This window comes from Eptesicus fuscus, chromosome 2 (genome assembly GCF_027574615.1).
Source record: "Eptesicus fuscus isolate TK198812 chromosome 2, DD_ASM_mEF_20220401, whole genome shotgun sequence".
Classification (NCBI taxonomy): domain Eukaryota; kingdom Metazoa; phylum Chordata; class Mammalia; order Chiroptera; family Vespertilionidae; genus Eptesicus; species Eptesicus fuscus.
In genome coordinates this window covers 113,590,678-113,614,952 of record NC_072474.1, presented here as the reverse complement: position 1 = coordinate 113,614,952, position 24,275 = coordinate 113,590,678, and the positions used below count along the sequence as shown (strand labels likewise).

The window sequence follows — 24,275 nt, the reverse complement described above, 5'->3', positions numbered from 1 at the left end:
CGTCCGTTGTCCCTTCCATCTGTCCCTCTAGCAGCACGGTCCTTGCAGGCAAGGACTTTGTCTACCCACCTCTGTGGGGCCTAGTGCACTGGGGATGCTCAGTAACTGTTGGTTGACCGGGGAAAAATGAGTTGGTTGGAATTATACGGATGTAGGAGGCAGAGATGGTTGGAGGCAAGTCCTCTGCTGTGGCCCAGAGGTGAGGCAAGGAGGGGTTGAATCGAAGGGCATCGAGGGGAGGGAGAGAGGCCCTGCATGAGCTGGAGACCTGGAGGGAGATGGGCCAGACCAGCAGGGAGTGAGAAGAAGCCGGGTTGGGTGAGGGTACTGACGGAGGCATCTCGGGGAAGGGCTAGGACGTCGCTCCCCAGGGATCTGCCTGGGCTGCTGGGTGCTTTACAGCGTGTGAGGCTCGAGGCCTCCCTCCAAGGCCACGCTGTCTAAGACAGGCTCCCTGCCCCCCCACCGCCCCCCCCCTCCCGCTGTGCTCTGCCTCATCACCCGCGAGGAGCCAGCTTCCTAGATCTGTGTCTCAGATGTGTGTCCTCCACTGAAACGCAAGCGAGGTGCATGAGGCAGGAACCCTGTCTGGCTGTCCTCCGCTGGATGGAGCCCAGAACAGTGCCAGGCACACAATCGACAATAAGTGTCCAATGAGTGAATACATCAGGAATGAACTAACTGCTCCCGCCCGCTATGGACACTAGGGGGCGCCTGACCACAGGCTGGGTCTGGGCACAGCGCCCCTGAGCACCCCAAACCTTGAGCCCTGGGTGAGGCGTGCACGGAAGCTGTCATTGGAAGCGTACTGAAGTGTATGTCCCCCGCCTTCTCCTCCTGCCCCCTCCTGCCGGGACTCAGCCCCAGGCGAGGGGCATCAGCTGGGCAGTCCCAGTGCAGTGACCATCACTCCTGGTCTCATCTCCTCCCTCCCTCCTGGCCTTCTGTGTCAGTGGGAAGGGGAAGTGGCTGCATCCCTCCCTCGTCCCTGTCTGACACTCAGGCGGCAAGTCCTGGACTCATCGCCCCTCCTCTCTACCCCCAGGGCCACTGCCTCCATTCCCCTCACCCCCTTGCCACACACACCAATCACAGCAGCCTCCTGCCAGGCCCTCTCCTCCCTTTTCACCCTTCCCACCCTGTCCCACTCCCAGCCCCAAAGCCACCTTCCACTCAGATCCGGCTGAGTCACTCCCCTGCTCTAGTGCCGCCTGGCGCCCCCCCCTCCCCCCTGCACAATGTCAGCTGCAGCTCCGTGAGCAGGGGCCTCATATCACGCTCCCCACTCGTGCTCTTCCCTCGGCCCCCAGCCACTCGCGATTCTTTCCCGGGGCTGTTCCCCACCTCGCGGCCTTTTCTCCAGTTATTCCCTTTCTCTGCAGTGTCTTCTCTCCAAACCCCGCAGTCACCCGCCTAACTGCTGCTCACCCTTCAGGGTTCAATTTCAAGGCCACCTCTTCTGGGAAGCCTTCCTTGATCTCCGCCCCCCCGCCCCCTCCCCCCCCCCCCCCCCCCGAACCTAGGTGAGGTGCGCCTCCTTGCCAAGGCCACAATGGTTGAACGGACTCAAAGCCAGGCCTTTCTGCTTCCAAAACGGAAAGCCAGAAACAGAAGACTGTGCGATCCCATATTTATGTGGGAAAGGAAGACTCCAGAGTGAGGGAGAGCTAAGCAACGCATCTTGGGAAGTCGCCCAAAGCACATTAAATGAAAAGCACGCTGCAGAACGATGCTGTGGCACGATGCCATTAAAAGAACTACGTAGGTTCGTAAAGGTTTGCAAAAACATAAACGAATGGTAATTGAGCTGTTCACAATAGTTGTGCGTGGGTGGATTTGAACATGCTGTGTGGTTAGAGTTGGTTATCTATTCCTTATGTCCTTAAAAAGCCCAAACCCAACCAGAGGTACTCAGCAATCGCTTTTCTCCAATAGTAAGTGGAAGGCTGGATGCTCAGGAATTCCTACGCATAGGGACAAGCTTTGTGGGGAGGGCTCCCCTCTGTCCTGCCAGGGGCACAGGGAGCTGAGATGGTGACATGAGAACAGACGCAGTTGGCCGAGAGCCACGCTCACCTTGCCCAGCAGCTCAGGCAGGCCCAGCAGCTGCCCGGTGAACACCCCGATGCAGATGAAGATGGCGGTCACCTGCCCCAGGGAGCCCCGGATCTCCTTGGGCGAAATCTCGCTCAGGTACATGGGGAGCGCGCTGAGGGCGATGCCTGTGGAGGAAAGAGGGCGCTTGTGAGAGAGCTGTCTCCTCCTCTGAGGAGCCCTCAGGCCACTGAGAGAGCCATGTCCTTGAGGAAGACTCGGGTCACGGCCCCTTCCTCTGCTTTCCCAGGACAACAGCAGCACGCACCCAGCACCACGCCCGACTCTGCCCACGGCGCCAACGTGTAACATGCCCGGAATCCTTCAGTCCACAGGTGCGGCTGGGAGGTGGATTTCACAGAAGAGGAAATAGCTAGGATGGTGACACTGTGGTGCTGCTGCAGGTGATGGTGGTGATGGTGGTGATGGTGGTGGTGATGGTGATGGTGGTGGTGGTGGTGGTGGTGGTGATGGTGGTGGTGGTGGTGATGGTGGTGGTGGTGGTGGTGGTGATGGTGGTGATGGTGGTGATGGTGGTGGTGGTGATGGTGGTGATGGTGGTGGTGGTGGTGGTGATGGTGGTGATGGTGGTGGTGGTGGTGGTGGTGGTGATGGTGGTAATGGTGATGGTGGTGGTGGTGGTGATGGTGGTAATGGTGATGGTGGTGGTGGTGGTGATGGTGGTGGTGGTGGTGGTGATGGTGGTGGTGGTGGTGGTGGTGATGGTGATGGTGGTGGTGGTGGTGGTGGTGGTGATGGTGTTGATGGTGGTGATGGTGGTGATGGTGATGGTGATGGTGGTGGTGGTGGTGGTGATGGTGATGGTGGTGGTGGTGGTGGTGGTGGTGGTGATGGTGGTGGTGGTGGTGGTGGTGGTGGTGGTGATGGTGATGGTGGTGGTGGTGATGGTGATGGTGATGGGGTTGGTGGTGGTGGTGGTGATGGTGTTGTTGTTGGTGGTGGTGGTGGTGGGGATGGTGGTGGTGGTGGTGGTGTTGGGGTGGTGGTGGTGGTGGTGATGGTGTTGTTGGTGGTGATGGTGGTGGTGATGGTGGTGGTGGTGGTGGTGGTGGTGATGGTGGTGGTGGTGATGGTGGTGGTGGTGGTGATGGTGGTGGTGGTGGTGGTGGTGATGGTGGTGGTGGTGGTGGTGGTGGTGGTGGTGATGGTGTTGTTGGTGGTGATGGTGGTGGTGGTGATGGTGATGGTGGTGGTGGTGGTGGTGGTGGTGATGGTGGTGGTGGTGATGGTGGTGGTGGTGGTGGTGGTGGTGGTGGTGATGGTGTTGGTGGTGGTGATGGTGGTGATGGTGATGGTGATGGTGGTGGTGATGGTGGTGGTGATGGTGATGATGATGGTGGTGGTGGTGGTGGTGGTGATGGTGGTGGTGGTGGTGGTGGTGGTGGTGGTGATGGTGATGGTGGTGGTGGTGGTGGTGGTGGTGATGGTGTTGGTGGTGGTGATGGTGGTGATGGTGATGGTGATGGTGGTGGTGATGGTGGTGATGGTGATGATGATGGTGGTGGTGGTGGTGGTGGTGATGGTGGTGGTGGTGGTGGTGGTGATGGTGATGGTGGTGGTGGTGATGGTGGTGGTGATGGTGGTGGTGGTGGTGGTGGTGGTGATGGTGGTGATGGTGATGGTGATGGTGATGGTGATGGTGGTGGTGGTGGTGGTGGTGGTGATGGTGATGGTGGTGGTGATGGTGATGTGATGGTGGTGGTGGTGGTGGTGGTGATGATGGTGTGCACTGCGAGGATGTGTCTTACCTCTTTTACTGAAATACATTAATGTTGTAGCATGTAGCTATAATTCATTCATTTTCATTGCTGTGTAGTATTCCATTGTATAAATATACCACAATTTATCTCCCCTCCTATTGGTGGACACTTCAGTGCTTTCCAGTTTGGGGTCAATACTAATAGTAACCCATGAACACTCTGGCACAAGACTTTCATTGCACACGTATGTATGTAAGTTGTTAAATACACTATAATCATAATGTATGCACTTTCAGTGCTAGTAGTTAAGCCAGTTTCCTCAACGTTCATACCAATTTACCTCTGCTCCACATAGTCACCAACATTTGGCATTAACAAACTTTTCAACCGTAGCCATTGTGGCTTTAATGTGCATTTCCTTAGTTACTGAAGCGATCTTCTGTACCTACTGGCCACTCTGTAGGTGCCTGTTCAGCCTCTCAGCCGCGTTTGTGTTGGGTTGCTTAGAACCAGCCATCGCTGTCCACTGGAGACCTTCTAACGCAGCCGACACGGGCTCGCACCCGGGAGAGTGGGCAGCACAGTCGTGCGCAAACACAGAGTACCTCTGCGTGGGCCTGAGCCGCCTGGCCACCCACAGAGCTGCAGGCTCAGCAAATGGTATTTGCTTTCTGCCATTATGTCTCGGGTTGAGTTTTTACTTTTATGCAGTGAGATAAGACCTAACTGACACAGACAAGGTGATGGCATTAACCCAGGGACGTGGCAGAACCAGGCAGTCGGAACCCATAGCCCTGCCCTAAGCCATTTCCTGTCCTATGTCTCTGAGCATTGGTGTCCTCACGGGAGTTAGCAGCACCCCCAGGAGGTGTCACTGCCCCTCCCGGCCACCGGGAGCCTCACCTCCATCCACGCCCATGACGAAGCGGCCCACGATGAGCATTTCAAAGGCGCCTGCCTGGAGCGAGAAGGCCATCAGCAGCGCGGCGGTCATCGCGAAGAAGTTGTTGACCAGTAACGTGCACTTCCTGGAGGGAGAGGAGGGGTTCAGACTTGACTTGGGGTGGCAAACACACAGAACAGTATCTAGGCGATGTACCGTAGAATCATAGACCTGGCGCCGATATAATTGTATTAACCAATGTCACCCCAATACATTCAATAAAATAATAAATTTAAAATAAAAGGAAGCGTTTGATGAAGAGGCCTGACCACGAGGCTGTCCATCCTAGGAGCGGGGTCCCCACTGGCCCCCCACAGCCACCTCTGGCTGTGTGATCCTGAGCCAGGTACTCGCTCCCTCTGGGTTCACCCTGGGGTTGATGATCACGCCCACGAATCGCTCTGTGCCGGGACTGTTCCCACTGTTTTGCGGACACATCGCTGAGACGCCATGGCTTAGCCGCATGACCTGTGTGGGGGCCTGGGACCGGGCTCCTGCACCCGTCCTGTCTTCATGAGCCGGGTGACTTCGCACTCGATGGCTCCGCGTTGTCTTTCCTCGCCTGCAATGTGGTCATCCTCGCTCCCTGCAGCGAACCCCGCTCTGGGACAGACGTCAGTGTAAGCTCTTTACACGAGTCGCTCCGCTACGGCTCAAAATGAGCCTCTCAGGTGAGCCACGTTCCTATTCCTACTTCATAGAGCAGTGAACCAGGACAGATGAGAAACTTGCTTGAGGTCCTACAGCTGGTGCGTCAAGGAGCTGGGCAAACACCTTAGCCCAGGGGTCCTCAAACTTTTTAAACAGGGGCCAGTTCACTGTCACTCAGATCATTGGAGGGCCGGACTATAGTTTAAAAAAAAACTATGAACAAATTCCTATGCACACTGCACATATCTTATTTTGAAGTAAAAAAAACAAAACGGCAAAAACACCCGCATGTGGCCCGCGGGCCGTAGTTTGAGGACGCCTGCCTTAGCCTCTCGCAGGATGCTGTCCCCCAAAGACTCAGCGAGTTAACAGGGGGTCAACTGTGTTATCGGTTGTAAGAAGCTGGGCGCTTGCCAGGGGGCCTGTGACTGCTCTTTGGAGCCAGAGCTATTTTCACCGTTTCTGACTTATCTCCAACTTGCCCTAATTCCCCCCCCGCCCCTCCTACATCTTCCTGGAGAATCCCCGAGTTACTGACCTATGCAACTCAGTGATGATGGTTCAAAGGCTGCTCATGGCCACACCGTCCCTGATAGCAAATGACGGCAGCGACCCAGTGTCCGCTAACAAGCAGCTACGGAAGGAAGGGATGATGCATCTGCCAAGCGCACGCTTGCAGACACTGAGTCAGAGACAGCCCTCTACAGTCTGATACGGAAAGGTCTCCGGGCCACGCTGTGAAGTGCAAAGAGCAAGGTACAGCCCTGGGGAGACTGGGAAACTACCTGTATGAAAAGGGGTGGGTGTCGGGGGGGTAGAGATGGGCACAAGCCTCAGAGGAGATACACAGAAAGCGGGTAACACCGGAGCCTCCAGAGGGGCGTGAACTGCGTGAAGCACAGAGACTTTGAGCCGTGGGTATCAGAGTCCAGGCGCGAAGCTGGGCCTGCAGCCAGCGCCTGGGCACCAGCATGGCCATTGTCCTGTGTCATGAGGGAGCAAGGGGTCTGTCACTAGAGCCAGGCAAGCCGAGGACAAATGGCCCCAAGTGAGGGACTGGGGCTTAGAAACTCTTCTCTATGGACAGACTTCTCCAAGCCAGAGAGGCCAGGAGACAAGGAGCCTGCATCTCTGAGACCAGAGCTTGGGGCGGCTCACACCCTCCCTGTCCTCACCCCTCTCCCAAATCACAGACGAGGTTAACGTGCCCTGGCCGGGATGGGCCCCACGGTGGACCTGCCGGTGACCACGTCGAGGACTCCCAGGATGCCCAGCTCCATCTGAACTTCTCTCCCAGCCCCTTGCGCCGGCCCTGACCCCAGCCTTGCACACCGAGCTCAGCCTCCTCGTCCTCCTCGACGGCCCTCCCGGGGGATGAAGAATGAGGCCTCAAGCAGCATGGCCATAGACACCATGTGACAGCAAGAGAGGGCTGGTGGCCACACAGACCCAGATCTGAATTTCGGGTCAAGTGCGTTCTTCGGAACCTGGGACACCTGCTGGGCCTCGCGGCCTCGATGCATCCCATGTGGGAAGCATCATCTGTCGAGCTTGGCATGTAGCAGGAGGGGGCAGACGGTAACGGTCTTCAATGCCTGCTGCTTCTCCTCCCCCCGGAGCGGCGATTCCAGCTGAGCCTTCACCCGAATTCGGCTCTCACTCTGTCGTGATGCAAACAGGAGTCGGCAGCTGCCCGGGGCATGACAGCCCACAACTTTGATCTAATCTCTCTGCCTCTGAGGATCACTTAGAAGTTTAGTGTCTCCCAAAGGCGTTTCCTCTTTGGCTCTCCTTTCGCTTTCGTGGCCGCCACGCTGCTGAGGCCACCGTCATCGCCTTGGCCGCACACGCGGGGAGGTGAGGTGCTGGCTGAGAGGGAGGTGCCCGCCCCATGTCACACACCTGCCCAGGTGGGGAGGCAGGACTTGCCGGCCCACGGCACCCTGAGCCCAGCCCCAGCGACCCTTTCCTGTGCCATCTGCTCGGGGTCAGGGCTTCTATGGAAGCCTGTCTGAGCGCCTGATGTTTTAAAAAGCAGAGCTCTGTGAGCACAGGGCGTGGTCCCACAGACACCGTGCTGCGTGCCGTGGCTCCGGCCTGCTCCGTGCCCCGGGGCCTGGTCCTCTGGACCTAACTCAGAAAGCTCCTGGTTCCTCTGGCTTCCACTTGGGTTAGACCACTGGTCGGCAAACCCACTGGTCAACAGAGCCAAATATCAACAGTACAACGATTGAAATTTCTTCTGAGAGCCAAATTTTTTAAACTTAAGCTATATAGGTAGGTACATTGTTATTAACTTAATTAGGGTACTCCTACGCTGGCCTTTGCTAAAAACGTGGTATTTTGTGGAAGAGCCACACTGAAGGGGCCAAAGAGCCGCATGTGGCTCGCAAGCCGCGGTTTGCAGACCACTGGGTTAGACCAATGGGAGGCGCCGGCAGCAGATTCAGGGGGTGGGGGGGGGGGGGGTTGGAGGAGAGAGAGGCCACGGCTCCCTCTCTGTTGGGACAGTAGAGTTTTGACCTCCCCAACCTCAGCTCCTGCTGGGCAGCCCGTCGTCCGCGGCTTCCCTGCCCCGTGGCCTCGGGGACCCTATTTCCGCCCCTTGCCCTTCCGACATTCAAGCCTCTCCAGCTGAACTCCGTGGCATTTTGTTGTCTGCGGGGTCCTGACGGGACACCGATATATTATGAATGTGATGGATAGGATCCCCCCACACAGGCAGCCCCCACTGACCTCCCACAAAACTTTCCGATCGGCTTCACCATTAACGTCCCCACGAGTCCACCGATGGCGAATATGGACACAGTGACCGACCAGAGCAGCGTCAGAGTGTCGGGGTCGATCGGGTGTCCGTGCCTTCTCTCCCACGTCTCATTGTAAAAGGCCTTGATGTACTGAAAGCAAACAACACACCGTTACTCCTCCTGCTCCCTCCGGCAGCCCGGAGCAGCTGTGACTAAACCAAACAGCTGCTGTAGAACTGGTCACACGCCAGGACTGCGCTGGGTTCTGCCTGAGCCTTAATCACGGAATCTTCTGACAAAGTCTGTGGATGGGCCCTATTTTTTGTTTATTTTGTTAATTCTCATCCAAGGATACTTTTCCATTGATCTTTTAGAGAGAGTGGAAGAGAGAGGAAAAGATGGAGAGAAACATCGATGTGAGAGAAACACATCAATTGGTTGCCTCCTGCACGCGCCCCAATTAGGGCCCTGGGCTGGGGAGGAGCCTACAACCCAGGTACATGCCCTTGACCGAAATCGAACCCAGGACCCATTGGTCTATAGGCTGACACTCTATCCACTGAGCCAAACCTGCTAGGGCAAAGGAAGGGAAAGGGAGAGAGAGATAGAAACATCAATGATGAGAGAGAATCATTGATCAGCTGCCTTCTGCACACCCCCTACCAGGGATTGGGCAACCTGGGCATGTGCCCTGACCAGGAATGAAATCAGTGACCTTCTGGTTCATGGGTTGACACTCAATCACTGAGCCACAGCGGCCGGGCAGATGGGCCCTATTTTTTACCTCATTTTGCAGATAGAGAAAGTGAGGCTCTGAGAGACAATGTGACTTGCTTAGTAAGTGGCAAACCTGGGAGTCAGACTCAGATCTGCCTCCAAACCTAGAGCAACAATGATACCTGGGCTTCTCCAACTTCGGTGCCCAGCAGAGTCACGCGGGCAATGTGTTTAAAATGCACATCCCTCACGTTCGAGAAAAAGCTCTATCCCCTCGGGGTGGGCCAAGACACAAGACCCAGAAAACTCGAGCCAGCAAAGGAGAACAAAGTGCTCATGTGCATGTCATCGAAATTGACGTGTTCTGTTCTTCAAAGGACACGGTGACAACAAGGAAAGACAGGCCACACACGGAGGCCACACACCACATCTGCAACGCATCTGTTGCAAAGGACCGGCATCCACAGTCGATGAAGAACTCTGACACGTCAATGGGAAGACAGACGACCCACTTTCAAAAGGGGCAAAAGACTCAGACTGCAGAGAAAAGTCACGTGACCAGTAAGCTGATGACATGTTGCTCAACATCATTAGTCAACAGTGCAATGAGGTGCCACATCATGCCCAGGAGGTCCATCACCATCATTGCTGATGCAGTGGGTTTGGGATGGAGATGGGGTGAGTCTGAGGCAAACCAAAGATGGAGGTCCTGGCCCTGCACTCCCCAAGCAGGTTCCATCCTGGAGATGTTCACAGCTTCCCCCCTGTTACCCACCAGTGTCGCCATAGCCAGCAGATGACATTGTGGAAAAATTGTAGGTTCAGATTGCACAGACCTGGGCGTGAATCCCAGCATCTTGACTGGCTAACCATTTAAACCAGCTGGATCTCGATCTCCTCAAATGCACACTGGGACTGATGACACCGATATCTCGGGGCTGTTGTGAGGGTCAAACAGGAGCATGGAGCAGGGCTGCCCAGGCCTTGGATAGAGCTAGCACAGCCCCCAGGAGCCACTTCTCTGCTGGGTGATCTTGAGTAAGTTACTCAAACTCTCTGTGCCTCAGGTTCCTCATCTGGGACACCCTTTCCCTCCGGAAGGCGTTGCCATGGGGGTTTCATGTGAGGATGAGTAGAAAGTGCAGTGCTAGGTCCACAGAGGTGCGCAGTGAGAGCCAGAAGCTGGGTGGCTGGTGGTGGCATGGATGTCAGTGTGTCTGTATCTATCAGGTCAGGGTCCTCGATGTGTCTATTGCGCGGGCTGACAGCTCCATGAATAATTTACCACTGTCTCCCCAGCCAGTCCCTCAGGGGCCAGGTGTGTGGCAGTGCATTGAACCGTGCAGGCTGCAGCCAGGTAGACCGGCTCAGGACACCTCCAGATGATGGCAGGAACTTGCTGGACAGGGGAGGGGAGTGATCCTGTAGCCTGTCTCATGATGTTCAGTTTCTTACTGAGTCATACCGAACCTGTCGTGACTCCGTACGTACAGTTATCCTCAGGAGCTCTATAAAGTGCACACAATAGGACACGTTTGTGGCTGGGCCAGAGGGCACACACTGCTGTGTAACATGGCCCAGGCCTGAGGGATCTGTGAAGACAGGCCACACGCCTGTGCAGCCAGAGAACCATACAGACGTCCTTATGAGAGTGCCCACCCCAAGCCAGGCTCTGGATGCCTGAAGCCAATTCCAGCATGTCATAATTGCAAGAGTTTCATCAAAAGGTTGATGGAACTTGGGGACTCAACAAGGGCTGAGTCACATATATTATCACCTGTTGGGAATGGCTAAAGGCATTTCCCCAAACCTGAAAAGGATGCATAAAATCATTGCTTGCTGCCAGACAGCTCAGGGCATCTTAATCTACACGTTATTGCCTCCTCCTGGCCAAACACCTGAACAGCCGAAGGCAATTCCCCAATCTGACAATGGATTCTGTAAACCCTACCCTTTGATGTGTATATCTCCACCTTGCCTTAGGACAAGTTGTGTTAATAAAAAGCACGGGGTCCTGAGACAAAGAGAATTTAGTTCCTTTAGCTAAGTCTTCTCTGACTCCCTATAATGCCTTTCAAAATTATGTTTTGTCTCTGGACTCTTAATTTACGCACAGCGCCTTCTCCAGATTGCTGAACCCTTCTAGATGCCAGATCAAGACCACTGGCATTATCTGGGAAATGAGGGCCACACGGACAACATCCCATGAGCCCCGCAGTACCACCGAAGGTCCCTGCATGGCAGAGCTCAGGCTTCCCCCACCGAAACACGGCCCGAGGCTGCTCTCCCGAAAGGCCTGCTGGCACCGTGGCCCTGGGTTGGCTACAGGGACTGTGGGTTCAGGAGGGCCCCCAGCATTCCTGGGACCAAGCAGAGCGGCTCCCAGGCCTGGCCTGTGCACAGCCTGACACAGGCTGATCACCTCCGAGACGGAACTGGGGACCTGCTGAGCCCCTAACAAAAACCCTGACTGAGTCTCAGATGAGCTTCACCGTGGACACCTGACAGGTGTTGTCCCAGCTCAGCGCGGGGCGGGGGGGGGGGGGGGGCGAGTGTGCACTGGGGGACCAAGTGTGTGCCAGGCCCGAGTGTGTGTGCCAGGGGCCTCTGCTGGGAGCGTCCTGAGAAGGTGGAGCCTGTTTCCTGCAGGCTTCACCCCCCCACCCCCCCGCCCCTGCTCCTTTTCCCTTTGCTGATTCTGCTTCCTGTCCTTTCACTGAATTAAGTCACAGCTGTGAGTGTGCTGGTGCTGGTCCCATGAGTCTCCCGGTCCGGCATTGGACCTGGGGGTGGTCTCAGACCTGAAACACCTCCCAGGTCCTCGGGTACATGCCCAGCTCCAGTTCTGACGGCTATTCAGTGTGCAGTGCTTTCTCCCCACTCCACGGCTCTTGGGGACTTGGGCTAACTGACAGGTGGGAAGGAAGCTTCTAGACTTCCAGGCAGCTGAGAATGCTTGGCTCCCACTGCTGGCTCTCACAGTGCTGAGAGAGGACGCTGCGGAGGATGGACCTGCACAGCTCTCTGGCCCTTCCTCCCTGCCCATGGCCTGAGGGTTTCCTGCTCTAGAACACGAAGAAAGTTCCATTTTCTCTTTGGCTCCAGGCAGAGGCAGGCAGACCCGTGTGTCCCAAACAGCCTTCTTATTAAAATGAAAGCAATCCTGAGCCTCACTCCTGCCAGACACTCCCCGGGGAGATTGCAGAGTTGTGTTGGGGGGCACTGCACATCCATGTGGACCTGCCCTCCGCTCTGAGAGCATTTCTGCAACTCCCATGGGGCCGCTGGCTGGCTGGTGGGGATGAAAAGGGCGAATGTGTTCATTCCTGTCCAAGTTGCTCGCAACGCTCAGATCAGCCTGGAGGTGGCAAGACCTTCAAGGGGCATTTATCTCTTCAGCCCATGCTCAGGGGGCAGGTTTGAGCACTGGTTGAGAATAACATCTTTGTAGAACAGGAATCATGACCGTGGCTTGCAGGTGGGGCTGCTAAAAGAGTTACGTGAGGTGTGTGGCCCTTGGCATGATGCCCAGCACATAGCAGGTACTCAGCAAATCCCAATGTCTTTCTCCTACAGGTCAGGAACAGCGCGTTTCTACTTGTCTGGGTGTGGTCACACCAGGCCGGCTGAATCTCTGCTCCCCGTGTCCGTCAGCAGCCCCCTTGGCCCCTCCCCGCTCAGCAGAGCTTCCCCGAGCTTCCCCATGAGGCACAACAAAGGCACTTTCCAGAGGGACTTGTGAAATGAGAGCATTCTGAACTCAAGAGGCAGCCTTCCCAGCTCCACTAAGCTGGGGGCCTCCAGGGGGAAGCAGGCAGGGGCAGCACCCACAGTCTGGATCATCAAAGATGCCAGCACCCAGGCCTGGAGAGGGCTCCCCACCTCCCCAATCAGAGGCAGCTCTGCCAGCTCCAATTCCAACCCAACCTAACCCAACCAAACCATGACTCACAGCTCCCAACTTAAACAATGCAGCTGCATCGCATACTCGAGAAAAATTGACAGCAACCTAAGCGGCCACATAGGAAGGTGGGAGGGGCAGCAGCACACAGTGCTGAGAAATCTGGGGCTGGCCCAGCCCATGGCTCAGTGGTTGAGTGTCATCACATGAACCAGGAGGTCAAGGTTCAACTCCCTGTCAGGGCACATGCCTGGGTTTTGGGCTCCATCTCCAGTAGAGGGTTTGCAGGAGGCAGCCCATCAATGGTTCTCTCTCATCATTTGATTTTTCTATTTCTCTCTCCCTCCCCCTTCCTTTCTGAAATACTATCTAATAAAAAGGTAATATGCAAATTAGCCGTCACTCCATCACAAAGATGGCGGCGCCCATAGCCACAAGATGGTGGTGCCCAGTCCTCTCAGCCTCGCCGGAGTCCCCCAGTTCCTGCGGGGAGGTCGCTGAGAGCGGGCACGTGAGCGGCCTGGCGGAATGCTTGCTTTGTTGCTGCGGCGACGAGGCAAGCGTTCCACCCCAGCCGCGGAGGGCCTCTGGCAGCGGGCACTGAGCGGCCAGGGGGGTGGGGGAGGGGGGCAGGGAATGCTTGTGTCATTGCCCCAGCGATGAGGCAAGCGTTCCGCGCCTGGCCGCGGATGGGCCTCTGGGCCGCAGAGAGCCTCTGGGCAGTAGGCGCAGAGCAGCCAGGCCCCACAGAGAGCTACTGGCACACGGATTCGTGCACAGGGCTACTAGTCAATAATAAAAAAAAAAAATCTTGGGATGGAGAATTTTCTATTACATGGAAAAAATGCTGATGATATAAGTGTTAAGTAAAAAAAAGATATATAAACAATCTTGGGGAAGGGAGTATATTTAGATAAAGCCTTAAAAATGAAAGAAATCTATTTTGTAAGATATTATAATGGTGGACACTTGTGAAATGAGAGCATTCTGAACTCAAGAGGCCATTATACATTTGTCAAAACCCACAGAACGTACAGTACCAAGCGGGAACCTTACTGTGAACTATGGACTTCGATGTGTCAAGACAGGTTCACGGATTGTAACACACGCACTGCAATGTGGGAGCTGTGGACCGTGGGGGACGCCGTGTGTAAGTGTGTGGCGGGGCCAAGGGGTACACAGGAAATCTGTACTTTCTGCTCCGTTTTGCTGTGAACCTAAAACTGCTCTCGAAAATAAAGTTTATTCACTAAAACAATTTTGGCCCTGACTGGTTTGGCTCAGTAGTTAGAGTGTTGGCCCGGGGACCCAAGGGGGTGGGTTTGATTCCCGGTCAAGGGCATGTACCTCAGTTCTGGGTTTGATCCCCAGCCCCATTGGGGTGCATGTGGGAGGCAACCAATCAATGGATGTGTCTCTCTCTCCTCCCCTCCTCCCTCCCTTCCACTCTGTCTGAAAATCAATGGGAAAAAAATATCCTCAGGTGAGAATTAAAAAAAACAACCCCAATTTTGAAACGATGACGGAATTGCCCCTTGCTCGTGTTCCCACGGTCGTTGCTCCACCCATGTCATTCCATCCCAGGTTCAAGCGTTACCCGTCCCTCCTCCGGCCAGGAGTGCAAAGGTCCCCACCCTCTGCCGAGTTTCAGCTGAACTTTCCAGATGAAGCAGGAAGGCAGACTCCCAGGCCTCTTTGAAAGGCAAACACGGGCCAATCAGACCCCCCTCTCAGAATGCTGGCCCAACGACCAAATCAAAGCCATCGAGCGCTGTACGACTTAGGAGGGCCATGTCCACCCCCTGGCTTGCAAACTGTTTTCAGCAGCAGAATCAATTTTTCCAATGAACTTACACAGAGTTAACAGTAAAAAAAAAGGGGGGGGTGTTGTGGGGGGGGGTCAATGGGGAAAAAGAGGGACATCTGTAATCCTTTAAACAATAAAAATACATTAAAAATAAATGTTTTTTAAAATGTCCACAGCCAGGCTCTTGGCTGCCTCTTTGCTCCCGCCCTACGCGCTCCAAACACACCTGGCCTCAGCCACGTCACCCTGTGTTCCCGCAGCGTTCCCGCAGGTGTTTCACATCCCAGGCCACTGGGCCTTTGCTCCACCCTCGACACAGCATCACCTCCTCCAGGAAATCCTCCCTCACACCCACCCACCTTGCCCCAAGGGTGTCGGCAGGCCCAGTGGAAGCCAGCACCCCCAGGAATGGGGGGCACCGAACCCTCACAGCCCAGGGAGGTGAGAAGCAAACGTTGGCTGCCCAGCAGCAGGGCGGTGTGGGGGCCTGGAGACACGGCACCTGGCGGCCCGGTTCCAGGGAAAACCAAAGGCCACATTCTCTGCCATCGTTCAGTGAGTGTGTGTGTGTGTGTGTGTGTGAGAGTGTGTGTGTGTGAGGATATGAGTGTGTGAGTGAGTGTGAGAGAGTGTGAGAGTATGCAAGTGTGAGTGTGTGAATGTGTGTGAGAGCGTGTGAGGATGTGTGTGTATGTGCAAGAGTGTGAGAGTATGCATGTGTGTGTGAATGTGTGTGTGTGAGGATGTGTGAGTGTGAAAGTGTGAGAGTGTGTGTGTGAATGTGTGTGTGTGTGAGAATGTGTATGTGTATGTGTATGTGTATGTGTATGTGTATGTGTATGTGTATGTGTGTGCTGTGAGTACCAGCAGGTTCCCGGGTGCCCCCTCGCTCAGATGAAAGAACACGAACACAAACAGAACAGAGGAGGAGAAGCGGGCCCCTCTGTGGCCCCTCAGACTCGTGCTCCTTGCCCTGGACTGAGACCCTCGGGATCCGCCCTGGCCCCTCCGGAGGCCCCCTCCTCTTCCCGCACTCTCCCAGGACACTCCCACCCCAGCCTCAAGGAACTGCCGGGCCCCACACATGATCGCCATCCTCTGTCCTGTATCTCCCACCTCCCCTTCGAAGGCGGGGGCCGGTGCTTCTCTCTGCCCGGTCCCCCCAGACCCCCGGCTGGCACAGAACCTGGCACCACCCAGCTCCAGGGGGTAACACTCAGCTTGCCCACGCCTCCTCAGTGCCCCCTGCAGGGCGCGTCCCGTGGCCGCGGGGCACTCACCGGAGTGGGGGCGTTCACCACGGAGAGGTTGTATCCGTACAGGAAGGAGGAGCCGAAGGCGCCCAGGAGAGAGGCTGCGATGAGCGAGCAGGACCAGTTCTGGGGAAGGAGAGGACAGCACATCAGACCCGCCCGCGGCTGCACGCTGCTGTTTTAGCTGAACGTGGCCAGTTTCTGGCCCTCAGAGGAGCACAGAGCAAAGCCAGACACAGCTGCCAGCAGTAGCCGCTGGCCCTTCCTGAGAGCCACGGGCCAGGTTTGTTCTCAGCACTTTCTGGGAACGATGTCCTGGAACTCACCGATCACCGCTATTTTTATCCGATTGCATAGGTGAGGAAACAGGCAGAGCTGCCCCGGGGGGCGGGGGGGGGGGGTCTGGCTCAGCCCCTCATGGTCACCCTCCTGCCTCTTCCTCTGGGCACGGTGTCAGGGCCCTGCAGCTCCTGCCAGCCACGCAGACGCACCCACCCGTGCACACACTGCTCCCGGCGGAGGGGAGGGGCCCATCCCCTAGGCTGCTGGGAGCACCTGGGGACCAGGACCCGCAGACAGAGAGTTACTGCACTTGGCCCGGAGATCCAGGCCCGCCTCCGTGTAATCCTGCCCCGTGGCTCCCTCCAAGCACGGCCACAGCCACGGCAGAACCTCGGAGCAGAAAAGTCCGGACCCCTAGGCAAAGGCTGGCCAGCTGGCAGGAGCTGGACACAGGAAGGGCTGCCATCCAAGGCTGGCCAGGGGGTGTGGGCCACTCGCCAGACGAAGGGGACCCAGGTGTCCTTGGACGGCACATTCTCTGCCATCGTTCAGTGAGTGTGTGTGTGTGTGTGTGTGTGTGTGAGAGTGAGTGTGAGAGTGAGTGTATGTGAGAGTGTGAGTGTATTTGTGTGAGAGTGTGAGAGTGAGTGTATGTCAATGTGAGTGAGTGAGTGTGCGTGAGAGTGAGTGTGCGAGTGTGAGTGTATGTGTGTGCGTGCGATTGAGTGTATGTGTGTGTGTGAGAGTGAGTGTGAGTGTGAGAGTGAGTGTATGTGAGAGTGTCAGTGTATTTGTGTGTGTGAGAGTGTGAGAGTGAGTGTATGTCAGTGTGAGTGAGTGAGTGTGTGTGAGAGTGTGTGTGCGAGTGTGAGTGTATGTGTGTGTGTGTGCGCGAGTGTGAGTGTATGTGTGTGTGAGTGTGTGAGTGTGAGAGAGTGTGTGAGAATGTGTGTGCGTGTGTGTGTGTGTGTGTGTGTGTGTGCTGTGAGTACCAGCCACTGACAAAGCTCCAGGGACACGGCAGTAAATGAGGCAGCTGAAGTCCAGAATTCAGGGAACTATGTCAGAAAGTTCTCAGCACTTTCTGGGAATGTCCCTTTGAAGGGACCCCGATAGCCACATCCCTGCTCTGCCCGCCTGTGGCCTCCTCTGGCATGGGCTCCAGGCCGGATGGTCCACCACTCCACTGTGGCACCTGGGCCAGTTCCTGGACCTTCCTGGGCTCAGCTTGCCCAGCTGTGAAATGGGGCCGCACAGGATGGAAGGGGTGGGTGTATTTGCTGGATGCGGAAGTGTAGAGTATCGTGTGCACGTGGTGAGTGTTCAGAAAGGGTGTTTCCTCTCTGTTTTCTCTCCCCACGCCCTTCGACCCAGGCATACAGAATGGCTGCTGCCGAGGGATGTGCCAGGGCCTCTCCGGGCCTGGCTGGTGTGGCTACACCCCCCGAGGTCCCCCCTCCCAGAGACTACTTGTCTAGGACCCATCGCCCTCGGCTCCTCCCTGAGAGCCCCACCTCCTGCTTTTACATTCAGATCTGAGGCTGCTCCATCGGACTCCCAGCTCTCACCACTGTGTGACCTTAGCCCAGCTACACAGCCGCTCTGTGACTCAGGTCCTCGCCTGTGAAATGGGGCTGATATTAACCCCCTCCTAAGATAGCGTGCTGAAGGAAGGAGTTCAAGCAGGTAAGGTCCACACCTGTCCTATGTCAGGTGCCCAGGAGTGTCCCCAGCTGAGGCTGGACAGTGGGCGGGGCCTTACTGTCTAAGGGTGGACGTCTCGCTTCCTGCCCTCTGCTTCCAGGCACTGAGCCTGCTGCAGACGAGACGCTGGTGATCACATGGAGGGCGAGACGGAGGATGGAACACAGCCCGCCCTCTGTATTCAGGGGTTCCACCTCCGTGGGTTCAGCCAACCACAGACTGGAAACATCCCCCCAAAGTTACAGTGCTGCTGATGTGTATTTCCCAGTCACCTGAATGGTAGTTATGTCTGTACTGAACACTATGGCCTTTTAGTCTTGTCATTATTCCCTAAATAACACAGTATAACCACTAGTCACACCACAGGGACACTGTGTTAGGTATGATAAGTAAACTGGAGATGATTTAAAGCATACGGGAAGGTAAGGGTAGGTTATATGCAAACACTACGCCATCCTATATACTAAAAGGCTAATATGCAAATTGACCAAACGACAGAATGACCGGTCGCTATGACGCGCACTGATCACCAGGGGGCAGACGCTCCACACAGGAGTTGCCCCCTGGTGGTCAGTGCGCTCCCACAGTGGGAGCGCCGCTCGGCCAGAATTGGGCTCACGGCTGGCGAGTGCAGTGGCAGTGGCAGGAGCCTCTCCCGCCTCCGCGGCAGCGCTAAGGATGTTCGACTGCTGGCTTACCAGGAGCGGACCTAAGGCGTCAGTCGGACATCCCCCGAGGGCGCCCAGACTGTGAGAGGGCGCAGGCCGGGCTGAGGGACACTCCCCAAGTACGCGAATTTCGTGCACCGGGCCTCTAGTTTCGTATAAAGGACTGGAGCACCTGCGGATGTGGGTGTCGGAAGGAGTCCTAAACAAATCCCTGTGGATACCCAGGGACGCCTGTGTTTTTCTGCAGTAAGAGCAGCTTGAACTTAACGGGATCCATTGACGGGACAGAATCGCACTTCGGACAGAACACCATTCTCCATCGCCTGCCTGTAAACTCACCCTTAGGGTCTCAGCTCAGATGCCACACCTCCTAACCCCCCACCCTGGCCTCGCTGGGCACCTTCTCTCCCTGAGCCTTCCTGGCTCCCCACACCATCACTCCGGCTTGTCTGCACCATCAGAGCGGGGAGGAGGACAGGGGGAGCCATCTTCCGGAGCCCCCCGCCCCTGCGTGCCCCCTGTGCCCACCACCCCTCACCACGGCCCCAGGGGCAGAGGGTGCCTGCTGTGGAGACAGGGAAGGAAAAAAGGGCGACTGCCCAGCAAGGTCTCGTTACACCAGCCCAGTCACCGCCAGAAGGTGCTGTCGGCCCCAGGGCACTGGCCACAGGGTTGGAGCACCGATGGCCGAAGTCACCGGGACGGGATGCAAAGCCCCGTGGCCTCGGGGCAGGCAGTAACAGGCACGCACTGCGACCCACGCGGGGACCCCGAGCCCTCTGTGGGGGGACGGAGGCCCACGTCTCTGTTTACCTGCTTTCTCTTCCCACCTGGCTTCCCGCTCCTCAGCCAGGCCACCTTGGGGGGCCCCGGGGGGCTGCAGCCCCACGTGAGGGGCGCTGAGCCGGGCTCCTCCCGGGAGTCCATGCTCCGCTTCCCGCAGTGCCCAGGGCATCTCCGAGGGCCAGGAGGCAGAGTCCATGGGAGGGGCGGCCCCGGCCGGAAGTGTGGCAATTCTCTTGTTTGAACAGGAAATGGGTAATTTTTTTCCCTGATCCCCAGTGAAAACCACAACTGGAGCTAACAAGGGAAACCTGTCTTCTCAAGGATCACCCCTGGGCGTGAGTTTTCCTTTTTAACGAGGCCAAGGCCAGCGCAGGGAGGGAGAGACCAGCATAAAGCCAGGCCCGCTCCCTCGGGCAGGGGAGGGGCCGTCCGCCCGCAGGCGTGGAAGCCCCGAGGAATCAGGTGGTCCGGCGGCCCAGGCCTGAGGGTTGAGCTGAGGAAATGTTTGACAAACAGAGCAGGCTGGTTTTTAAGATGATAATTGTGCACGGCCCGCGAATGATGTTATAAATATCCAAATGGCCCTGGGCAGGAAAAAGGTTCCCACCCCTGCCTTGAGGGTTGGGACGGATGGACGGATGGACGTTGCCGTAGAAGCCTGGTAGGAAGCCACGCCCGACGCCAGCCCCCTTCCCTCTTGCGATGCCGTTGGCACAGGTGGCACACACGGCCATTCGCCCTCTGTGACTGCGCGTCCCCAGGCAAGCCGCTTTGCTTCTCTGAGCAACGCCCCCCCCCCGCCCCCTCCCGCCCCCCCATTTCCAAGCGCCAAAGGGGAGAGGCTCCTGCCTGACTGTCCTGCAGAGTCACTCAGGGGCTCGGAGGGAAACCACGAAGCCCGTGCGCAGGTGGGCATGGCTGCCTGCAGCTCTAGACCTGCAGGAAGGAAAGAATCGGCCATGGGCTCATTACCCATCCCGCTCACTCAGCGTGGGCCGCGGAGGGGCCTCCCTCGTGCCCGCCCCCGACGGGCTCAGGGGCAGCGTTCCGGCGACCAGACCCCTCCTGCACACGAGGACGGGGTGAGACTTAATTTTCCTTGTGGCCAACCCGCCCCGAGTCAGAGAAGCGCCTTTAAACCCTGGTCAGGACAGGTCGCCTTGGCCCTGTGCTCCCCGAGGCGGAGCAGGTGCTGAGGCCACAGGGGTGTTTGGGGGACGAAGAACCCCCGGAGGCCAGGGCGGCCTCAAGCCCACAGACAAGAAGCCAGCGGAAGGGGCTAAATGGAAAGCGCATATTGAAATCAGCCGCGGAGCCCCACAGACGCGCTGGGAGCGGCCGTGTCACAGGCACGTGCGAACCGTGCGAACGCACAACAAGGGGAGCAGCCGCTCAGCAGGGGAGCCAGGACTTCCCGAGGGACACGCCAGCCCTCACCGCCAGGTGAGCGATTCCCTGAGCACGTGGAACAGTGCGACGGCCATTCTGCACATTGATCCCACAAGGAGACTCGGGGAGAACCGGCTCTTCTGGAATCGATTTGCAGCCCGCCCTGCCCCCCTCCACGCGCCCTCTCCCCCATCTAGGCGGAGCTGTGGTCCAGAGCAGGATGCTGACATAGACACTCTGAGCTGTAACATGTAACACGATGGCTGAGAATTCCCCGGGGAGACACAGAGGGAGTACTGAGCCAGCCTGCGGCTGAATCATGGAAGACTTCCTGGAAGAGGTGGCTCCTGGGTCACCGAACCTGGGGAGTATGCTGGCCAAGAAGGGTGTGGTGTGGGAGGGCACTGACCCAAGGCCCGGGGTATCAGGGTGTAGGGAAACAGTCGGGTGTGGCGGGGGTCTACGGAGGGAGGCAAGCACCCCAGACCAGTGACTGCCCAGGGGAGCCGTGACTCAGCCCAATACAAGCCCTGAGAAAAGCCTCCGGTGTCCACCTGGAGGGAGTGTCCGTGGAAGGACGCTGGATGGCCTGGGCGGGTGGCCCTCCCCTTCACACCTGCGAGGTGAGGATACCGGCGCCCAGCTTGCCCAGGTCACACTTCCCGGGCCGTCTGGCCCGTATGCTCGTGTTGATCTTTGCCCTGCCAACGGAAGGTTTCATATAAATATGGACTTATTCTCCTCCGAGTCCTGGTAGCTCCCACACCCATCACAGGAGACCAGGCACACACGGGTGGAGGTCTGAGGCCGGCTCCACCTTGAACTGGCTGCATAGCCTTGGACGAGCGGCCTCAGCCCTCGCCGAGCCGAGCCTCATCGCCGGCGAAACCTGGGTGGCGATGCTTTCACCCTGGTGTGCCGGGAGAAGCGAATGAGATCCCTGTGTGTGAAGGCCCAGCGCAGAGCGGGTGCTGGCTGGCTCCTGGTTTTGCACATGGTTTAGAGAGAGGGCCCAGGGAGTCCCGAGGAGCGGGGAGAGAGGCTTTCTAAGTGCTGAGGACTTCCTGGAGGAGGGGGCGGTGACCTGGGCCTGTGGCGGGTGGGGGACAGGTTACGGTGTATCCTGAAGGATGATGTCATCATCCCTTTCCACATCAATGTCCCCTTGGTCTAGGGCCGTGGTCGGCAAACTGCGGCTCGCGAGCCACATGCGGCTCTTTGGCCCCTTGAGTTTTTAGCAAAGGCCAGCTTAGGAGTACCCTAATTAAGTTAATAACAATGTACCTACCTATATAGTTTAAGTTTAAAAAAATTGGGCTCTCCAAAGAAATTTCAATCGTTGTACTGTTGATATTTGGCTCTGTTGACTAATGAGTTTGCCGACCACTGGTCTAGGGGAAATGGAGATACCTCCCCCCTCCAAATCCGGAAGGTCACCCGCAGATAGGATTTTTATCAACCAAGTTCAAGCCAGCCAAGGCCTGTGCCTCACCGCATACACTTTATGATTCACACGACTCCTTCCCACGTCACCCTGCGTGCAGCCTCTGCTCTCCTGGCCTGACCCCCCGTAGCCTGCATGTCCCCGGGCGGGAGGAGCAAGGAGAAACAGCCCCAGAGTCCCCGGGCGCTCCTGTAAGAGGTAAGGGAGCCAGGACTGACCGATTTCTTTTCCTCCAAATCGCTTTCCTTGTTAGCGGCCGGGCCCTTGTCACTGAGCTTCATGGCTTCTTTCTCGGGTTTGGGGCTGGCCTCTTTTTGTTCCTGAGGAAGAAGAAAAAGGAAGAAGCCATTGGACTACTGCTGTCAGAGATAGGTAACTCAGGGGAGTCGGCGAGGGGTGCTGGTGGAGGCACCCGCACGGGGGACCCCTGCTCCTGGGCACCCCCTGCTCCTCTCTGGCCTCAGTTTCTCCATTTGCGAGATGGTTGGGTTGACTACATCTGTGTCTGGAATGCTGGCTGGCTGGCTTTTAAATACAGGCCTCTCCCAGAACAGCCCCGTCCACACGGCCATGCTCGCGCTGGGCACAGGCTGTGCACACTAGCCTTCCTGTCCCCACGATGTGAAAATAAAAGCCGGGGGAATTAAAACGAAGCGGTCCCTCCCCTGTCCAACCGGAAACAATTTACCCAAATTGTCACCTGGATCCCTGGCACGACAGAGCTAAGGAATGGGACAGCTGCTCTGAGATGGGGAATGTTTAGGCCCTTTGACCCAACTACTCCATGTGTAGAAACTCATCCTGACACAGTAAAAACTGTGCACCAAGATTTCAGCCAGAAATGGCACTGAAGCATTTCATTTCATGTTAGAAAAAAATGGCACTCGCAACAGGAAAAAATATGTAAGAGGGAAGTTTAAATAAATGGCGGTGCCTCCCAGGATAAAACGCGCGGAGCACTGAAAACCTGACGCTAGAGAACGTTACTGTCCTGAGGAAATACTCAGGGTTACTCTCACTTGGCAAGAAGGGGAAGATCTATGAAAGAATATACATTAGTCAGCATTAAAAATAGATGTACTCTTAATAGCCACTCTTTTTAAAACATATATTTTTATTGATTTCAGAGAAGAAGAGAGAAGGAGAGAGAGAGAGAGAGAAACATCAATGATGAGAGAGAAACATGAATCAGCCGCCTCCTGCACACCCGCTACTGGGGATCGAGCCTGCAACTGGGCAGGTGTCCTGACCGGGAATCGAACCGTGACCTCCTGGTTCATACACTGATGCTCAACCACTGAGCCACACTGGCCGGGCTGAATAGCCACTCTTAAAACAACATACTTAAACTACGCCCATGCATTTTTTAAATGCGAAATTAAATTTAAAACAAAATATTTATAGTCAGTTATTTATTCAACAAATATTTACTAAGCCCCTAGCATCCGGTGATTGTGATGCAGTGTCAAGCAAGGCAGTCCTTGCCCTGCCTGCGTGGAGCTTACATGCTAGGAGAGACCATTAGGAAGGGGGTGCAGATGGCCCACGGGCACGCAGACGGCTCACGGGCACACAGACGGCTCAGGGGCACGCAGACGGCTCACGGGCACGCAGACGGCTCACGGGCACACAGACGGCTCAGGGGCACGCAGACGGCTCACGGGCACACAGACGGCTCACGGGCACACAGACGGCTCACGGGCACACAGACGGCTCACGGGCACACAGATGGCTCACGGGCACACAGATGGCTCACGGGCACACAGACGGCTCACGGGCACACAGACGGCTCAGGGGCACACAGACGGCTCACGGGCACACAGACGGCTCAGGGGCACGCAGACGGCTCACGGGCACACAGACGGCTCAGGGGCACGCAGACGGCTCACGGGCACGCAGACGGCTCAGGGGCACGCAGACGGCTCAGGGGCACGCAGACGGCTCAGGGGCACGCAGACGGCCCACGGGCACACAGACGGCCCACGGGCACGCAGACGGCCCACGGGCACACAGACGGCTCACGGGCACACAGACGGCTCAGGGGCACGCAGACGGCTCACGGGCACGCAGACGGCTCAGGGGCACGCAGACGGCTCAGGGGCATGCAGACGGCTCAGGGGCACGCAGACGGCCCACGGGCACGCAGACGGCTCACGGGCACGCAGACG

General features: G+C 56.9%; 1 protein-coding gene across 1 annotated transcript in view; it reads right to left on the bottom strand.

The window, feature by feature from the left end:
* SLC2A9 (solute carrier family 2 member 9) overlaps positions 1 to 22,403 on the bottom strand; it is a 46,574-nt gene extending 24,171 nt beyond the window's left edge. Inside the window, exons 1-5 of the mRNA XM_028159639.2 lie at positions 22,326 to 22,403; positions 15,862 to 15,960; positions 8,146 to 8,306; positions 4,719 to 4,843; positions 2,077 to 2,222 (exon numbers count right to left, since the gene is read on the bottom strand). Coding sequence (XP_028015440.2) covers positions 2,077 to 2,222; positions 4,719 to 4,843; positions 8,146 to 8,306; positions 15,862 to 15,960; positions 22,326 to 22,388 — 594 coding nt within the window. The 5' untranslated portion in view covers positions 22,389 to 22,403. The remainder of the gene's footprint in view (positions 1 to 2,076; positions 2,223 to 4,718; positions 4,844 to 8,145; positions 8,307 to 15,861; positions 15,961 to 22,325) is intronic.
* Between the last annotated feature and the right edge of the window lie 1,872 nt (positions 22,404 to 24,275).